This window comes from Meleagris gallopavo, chromosome 11 (genome assembly GCF_000146605.3).
Source record: "Meleagris gallopavo isolate NT-WF06-2002-E0010 breed Aviagen turkey brand Nicholas breeding stock chromosome 11, Turkey_5.1, whole genome shotgun sequence".
NCBI lineage: Eukaryota > Metazoa > Chordata > Aves > Galliformes > Phasianidae > Meleagris > Meleagris gallopavo.
This window is the reverse complement of record NC_015021.2, coordinates 15,164,371-15,170,759: the sequence shown is the minus strand read 5'-3', so window position 1 is coordinate 15,170,759 and position 6,389 is coordinate 15,164,371. Positions and strand designations below refer to the sequence as shown.

Genomic DNA, 6,389 nt, shown 5'->3' with positions numbered 1-6,389 from the left:
CTGGGAGAAATGGGGCAGCTCGGGTTGAACCCACAGCCCCTTGCTGTGACAGAGCAGGGAGCACACCTGGAGCTCGTGGTTGCTGCCCACAGCAAGCCCCGGGGCCTGGGGGGGCCCATTTCCTCCATGGATGGGGAAGGAGAAGCCCATAGGCTGGGTCCTGCCTCAGCCTCGGGATGCCAGAAGAGATGGGGCTGGAGGTGACATGGGGCACCGCGGCAGATTGGGCACCCAGCCCGCCCCAATCCTACATACCAGGCTGTCCAATGCCACCATCCCACAGTGATGGAACCCCCCGTGCTTAGCAACCTCCCTGGGTTCCAGTGATGGGCAGGAGAGCTGGGAGTGGGGAGCAGAGTGCTTATCCTTCCTCCCCACACACACCCCAGCAACTTCATGCCCCTGAGCACTGCAGAGATGCGCAGATGGAGGCTGAGCCGCAGCCCACCCAGGCGTTAACTGAAGCCTAAGGATAGTGCATACCCAGAAACTCTATACCAGAGCGCCCTGCTCCTTCCTTCAGTCCCCCCATCCCTCCCTCCTAGCTGAGCCCTTTGCAGCCTCCGTGATAGGGAGAGTGCAAGCAGTAGGGCTGCCCCCCCACTCTGGTGCAAAAGGGTCCCTGTCTCACCAGTGTCACTGGTCCTTCGCAACCTGCTGATGCCCCCGTGGTATCCCTGTTCCCCTGGATCCCTGCACCCTGCCCTGCATGGGTGGGGGGAAGGGAAGAGAGCTTCCAGATGTTTCAGACCAGTGCACATCTGCATGGAAAGTTCCAGGTGGGGGGAGGGGCGAGGCAGCAGCACTAAGCAACGGTTGCCAGGAGATAGAGAGTGCATCTCCGTGGCGATGTGGCACCTGTCAGCGGGGTGATGCTGCTGTTGCCATGGTGACACGCAGGGATGCTCAGGCCCCAAGGCCCCCACCAGCATCCCGCATTGCGCTCCCCAGGGTGAACCGGGGATGGGGCCGACTTCTGGGGGAGGTCCTGTCCCCCCCATGCACCTGCTGTAGGAGGCAGAGGGGGCAGTGGGGTACAGCCCCCCCAGCCTGCTTTCCCCCCTCAGATGCCTGACTACAAGCATGCCACACTGCAGGAGGATGAGGGGCCGGAGCCAGCAGAGGATGGCAGCGCTTCCCCTGACAGCGTGGAGGTGAGCTATGCCCCAGTCCCTCTGTTTCGCTTGGGACCCCTTTCCTGCAGCCCCAGACTGCAGCAGGAGTGGGGCCAGGAGTCTGGCCAGCCTTGGCTGTCCCTGGATGATGTGCTGGGAGGCAGCCAAAATGCAGCAGAGAGTGTTCCCCTTCCCTGCAGCTCAAGGGGGGGTGCACCAGCATCCACAAATGGCTCATCCGCAAGAGATGCACTGGTTTCAGGGTGGCTGTTTCCAAGCTTAGTCCCCATCTGGTCCCCATGCCCCACAGCCAAGCCAGGGCACCTGGGAGCAGTCTGGGGAGTCGATGTGATGTCAGCCTCTGCCTCCTGCCCAGGTGGGGTTCCGGAAGGGGACGGGGCCGCTGCTGAGCCGCCTGGCCTCGCGCTCCCAGCTGGAGTTGGTGCTCTGCACCGTCGCCATCACGCTGGCTCTGCTGCTCGGCATCACCATTGTGGCTCTGGCCATCCAATACAGCAGAGGTAGGAGACCACCACGCTGGGGTAGAAATGGCATCACCCCTCGTGGGGACAGCAGGTTGCTGAGTACTGTACCCACCCTGAGGAGCAGTCCCACTCTGTTCCTCAGTTTCCCTCCCAGCATGCCTTTCCCTGCAGATCCCTCCCACACCATGTGCCTGACGGATGCCTGCATCCGGGTGGCCAGCAAGATCCTGGAGGCCCTGGATACGGACACTGACCCCTGCCAGGACTTCTACCAGTACTCGTGTGGGGGCTGGATCAAAAGGAACCCACTGCCCAATGGGCGCTCCAAGTGGAGCACCTTCAACAGCATCTGGGACCAGAACCAGGCCATCATGAAGCACCTCCTTGGTGGGCATGGGGGGTTGGGGGCTGTCTGAGGGTACCAGCAGAAGGGTTTGGGCTGAGCTGTAGTATCCCGCAGAGAACTCCAGCTTCAACTCCAGCAGCGAAGCAGAGAGGAAGACGCAGCGCTACTACCTGTCCTGCCTCAAGGAGCAGAGAATTGAGGAGCTGGGCTCCCAGCCCCTCATAGAGCTCATTGACAAGGTGAGGGCTCAGCCCTGGCGACGGTCCTGGAGCCTTCCCCACAGCACTGGGTGACAAACATCTGGTACCATTTGGTGGCAGATCGGTGGATGGAACATCACTGGCTCCTGGAACCAGAGCAGCTTCATGGAGGTGCTGAAGATAGTGTCAGGCACCTACCGAGCAGCCCCGTTCTTCACCGTCTATGTGGGTGCAGACTCCAAGAGCTCCAACAGCAACATCATCCAGGTGGGCACTGGAGGAAGCAGGCACTGGGGGCACTGGGACGTATGGGATGCCCACGCTGCCCCTCTGTCCCCAAGGTGGACCAGTCAGGGCTTTTCCTTCCATCTCGGGATTACTACCTGAACAAGACTGCCAATGAGAAGGTGAGTCCAGGAGCACTGCATGGAGCTGCAGGCTCAGGGACAGCGGGTCCAGGGGTGCAGCAGGTCTGAGCTCCTCAGAGGTGGCATGGGGTGGCCAAACCAGAAACGTATGGGCAGAGGAGAGCTGCAGATGTGTCTTGGGGTCTCACCAGGTCCTGACTGCATACCTGGACTACATGGTGGAGCTGGGCATGCTGCTGGGGGGGTCCAAGGAGCCCACCCGCCTGCAGATGCAGCAGATACTGGACTTTGAGACGCTGCTGGCCAATATCACCGTGCCACAGGCTGAGCGGCGGGATGACGAGAAGATCTACCACAAGATGAGCATCGCTGAGCTGCAGGTAGGCGTGCACTCCCTGGGTCTGGGACACAAGGGGAGGTTGTCCAGCGTGTGGCCATGCTCAGCACATCCTGGGCAGCCCAGCATGCGGAGGCGCTGTAGTGCGGTGCTCACACCACCATCACTGGGATGTGGGGAGCTCTGCAGACATCCCTTGTCCTGCAGCTGTGGGAGCAACAGGGAGAGCAGTGGTTTGGGGCAGAAAACAAATTTGGAGTAGTGGGGGACCTTGGAACTCCCAGGAAGAGCGGTGCAGAACCATGTCCCCATGCCCCTGCAGGTCCTTGCCCCTGCCATCGACTGGCTGGATTACCTTTCCTATGCACTGTCCCCACTGGAGCTGGCTGAGACGGAGCCCGTGGTGGTGTATGGGGACGCCTACCTCCAGCAGGTCTCTGAGCTCATCAACAGCACCGACAGGAGGTGAGCACCTCCAGGGATTCCATTTGGGCATAGGACATCCCATAAGCGCTGGTCTCGTGGCCACATGAAACATCCCTCTGTCCCACAGCATCCTGAACAACTACCTGATCTGGAATCTGGTGCAGAAAACAGCCTCCAACCTGGACCAGCGCTTTGAGACAGCCCAGGAGAGGCTTCTGGAGACACTCTATGGCACCAGGAAGGTAACGGGAGGGGGTTGGGGCCATTTTCTCTATCCACAGCAGTGTGGGAATAGTTGGGATCGCTTCTGCCCTTGGGCACCCCTTGGGATATTAAGCCCCAGATGCTGAAGAAGGATTTGGGTAACAACTTTTGGGATGCAGGGTTTTACTGTGGAGCATCTCCCCACAGCTGGGGAGGAGGCAGTGGGCAGGGAGGGATGTCTGTGGCTACCCTGGCATCTCCAGGGCTCTGATCTCACTCCCACAGTCCTGCACACCTCGCTGGCAGACCTGTATCTCGAACACAGATGACACACTGGGCTTCGCCCTGGGCTCCCTCTTCGTCAAAGCCACCTTTGACCGGGACAGCAAGGCCATTGTGAGGACACATCCCCTCCCCATCCATGAGATCTCCTGTTTTCCCCCAGATCCTGGGGAGTGGTGAAAGGGGACCCCCAGCATTGGCGATGGGACATGGGGCTCACCCATGGTCACCTGCCCAACCCATCCCTGCATGAGTGGCATGGGGAACACAGCATCCCCTCCTGTCCCCAGGCAGAGGAGATGATCAGCGAGATCCGGACAGCCTTTGAGGTATCCCTGGAACAGCTGGACTGGATGGATGAGAAGACCAGGCAGGCTGCCAAGGAGAAGGTGGGAGATCCCCAGAAGACTCCTCCGGTATCCCCCAACCCCATCTAACCACCAGGGCTTCTCTTCATGCAGGCAGATGCCATCTATGACATGATCGGCTTCCCAGACTTCATCCTGGACAACAAAGAGCTGGATGATGTCTATGATGGGGTAGGGGTTCATGGGGAGGGGTCTGACACATTCACACAACATATGGTGGGACGATGCAGCAAGAGACAGTCCTTCCTCACCCATTCTCTTCCTCATTAGTACGAGGTCTCAGAGGACTCCTTCTTCCAGAACATGCTCAACTTCTACAACTTCTCTGCCAAAGTGATGGCTGACCAGCTGCGGAAACCTCCCAACCGTGATCAGTAAGTGGGATGGAGGGTTGTGGGGGTGGAGGATGCGAGCAGAGAGCAGGGCTGGCACCTTCATGGTGTAATGGTGGCAGCAAGTCACCTAGAGGTGGCTTAGGGGTCCTGGGTCACTTAGGCACCCCTTCCCCACAGGTGACCCCACTGGGATGGGAACAAGGGGTAGAGCACTTCAAGAGATGAGGTGGCACAGATAATTGCGGGGACTCTGGCTTTTCCCCAGGATGGATGCAGGGTCCTTTGGCCTGTGGGTGGGTGCCAGCCCCTTGCAGGGAGGACCCAAGGAGGAAGATGGCAGAGGAGGGCCTTGGGGGGGCTGGGCAGAGCAGACATGTCCCTGTCTTCCATTCCCCAGATGGAGCATGACCCCACAGACCGTCAATGCCTACTATCTGCCCACCAAGAACGGCATCGTCTTTCCCGCTGGCATCCTGCAGGCACCGTTCTACGCCCACAACCACCCCAAGTGAGCCCAATATGGAGCTGAGGGGCAGCTCCCGGCTGGGGGGCACTCATGAGCTGGAGGGGCTGCCCAGCTGCACCCCTTTTGTACTCACTCATCTCTTTTCTGTGGCCCCGTAGAGCCCTCAATTTCGGTGGTATTGGCGTGGTGATGGGGCACGAGCTGACCCACGCCTTTGATGACCAAGGTGAGAGCAACAGGAGCCTCTGTCGCCTTCCCATCCCCCTCCCAAACTCATCCCCTGGGTGTGGGGAGGGGGTGCCGCTTTGCCATCCATTGCATCATGCACGCTCATGGCCCTGGCCACTCCCCAACCCGGCTGGCTGGCTTCCCCTTCTATGTCCTGTCTCCCCAGGTGGCACCTGCCGATATCTCCCCCCGGCTTCTCTGTGCAGCTTTCGCTCCATCCGCTTGGTGAGGACACGGTGTCTGCAGCTCGGGCCGGCCCGTGGCCCCCCAACCTCATCCTTCTTTTGGGATGGGTCCCTCTCATATCTGCTCTGCTTTGCACCTTCACCGGAGCCAGCGGGGATGAGCGGGGGCCATGGGGGAATTTGTGGTCACGGGGGATAGCAGGGGGCTCTGGAGGGGGATAAACACACTGCAGGGGCTGGGGGACATCGTGCCCCCAGAGCACATGAACCCAAGTCCCTCAAAGACCCCCATGGTGCTCGGTTTGGGGAACCGTGCAGTGAGTTTGGGGTCGCTGCCCCACGGCTCGGTCCCGCAGGCCGCGAGTACGACAAGGAAGGCAACCTGCGGCCCTGGTGGCAGAACTCCTCGCTGGAAGCCTTCAAGAACCACACGGCCTGCATGACAGAGCAGTACGGCCGCTACACCGTGCACCGCGAGAACGTCAACGGCCGCCAGACGCTGGGAGAGAACATCGCCGACAACGGCGGGCTGAAGGCGGCCTACAACGTGAGCGGTACCGCTGGGGTGGGGGCGCAGCCCTTAACCCCCTCCCACGGTTTTACGGCGTCCATCCCACAGGCGTACAAATTCTGGCTGCAGAAGAACGGAGAGGAGAAGCAGCTCCCAGCCCTGGGGCTCACCAACCACCAGCTCTTCTTCGTGGGCTTTGCACAGGTACGGCTCCGCGCCCTTGGCAGCCCCTCCCCGGGCACCGCTTCTGTGCCCACAAGGGGGGGTTTCCCCGTCCCTACGGCCGTTCCCCTCCCCCAGGTGTGGTGCTCGGTGCGGACACCCGAGAGCTCCCACGAAGGGCTGGTGACCGACCCGCACAGCCCCGACAAGTACCGCGTCATCGGCACCCTCAGCAACTCGCGGGACTTCGTGCAGCACTTCGGCTGCCCGCTGGGCTCGCCCATGAACCCCGGCAAGCACTGTGAGGTGTGGTAGGGATGGGGACCCCCGCTCCGGAGGCGCCCCAGCTCTGTCCCCCGCCCCGCTCGTGC

The 6,389-nt window shown here is 61.0% G+C and overlaps 1 protein-coding gene across 2 annotated transcripts; it reads left to right on the top strand.

The window, feature by feature from the left end:
• Nucleotides 1–334: 334 nt before the first annotated feature.
• On the top strand, nucleotides 335–6,383 carry ECE2 (endothelin converting enzyme 2). 2 transcript variants are annotated; one of them, XM_003209174.4, is made up of 18 exons: nucleotides 554–1,154; nucleotides 1,492–1,636; nucleotides 1,772–1,987; nucleotides 2,061–2,185; nucleotides 2,267–2,413; nucleotides 2,488–2,553; nucleotides 2,706–2,894; nucleotides 3,174–3,316; nucleotides 3,405–3,519; nucleotides 3,767–3,877; nucleotides 4,054–4,152; nucleotides 4,225–4,302; nucleotides 4,402–4,505; nucleotides 4,864–4,974; nucleotides 5,091–5,158; nucleotides 5,702–5,892; nucleotides 5,965–6,060; nucleotides 6,157–6,383. In XM_003209174.4, the coding sequence occupies exons 1-18, from the start codon at nucleotides 1,068–1,070 to the stop codon at nucleotides 6,331–6,333; spliced, it is 2,268 nt and encodes a 755-aa protein (XP_003209222.1). In that variant the 5' UTR covers nucleotides 554–1,067; the 3' UTR covers nucleotides 6,334–6,383. The 2 variants fall into 2 exon arrangements, with proteins under 2 accessions (XP_031411024.1, XP_003209222.1); XM_031555164.1 differs by lacking the exons at nucleotides 5,965–6,060; nucleotides 6,157–6,383 and adding an exon at nucleotides 5,327–5,385 and having other exon boundaries at nucleotides 335–1,154; nucleotides 5,702–5,887.
• Nucleotides 6,384–6,389: the final 6 nt, after the last annotated feature.

What these genes read in the sequence shown, in the direction of transcription:
- ECE2 (XM_003209174.4), top strand. Translation starts at nt 1,068, where the DNA reads ATGCCTGACTACAAGCATGCCACACTGCAGGAGGATGAGGGGCCGGAG. An exon ending in CTTCCCCTGACAGCGTGGAG is followed by an intron (nt 1,155 to 1,491) that starts GTGAGCTATGCC and finishes CCTCCTGCCCAG; the next exon opens with GTGGGGTTCCGGAAGGGGAC. An exon ending in TCATAGAGCTCATTGACAAG is followed by an intron (nt 2,186 to 2,266) that starts GTGAGGGCTCAG and finishes ATTTGGTGGCAG; the next exon opens with ATCGGTGGATGGAACATCAC.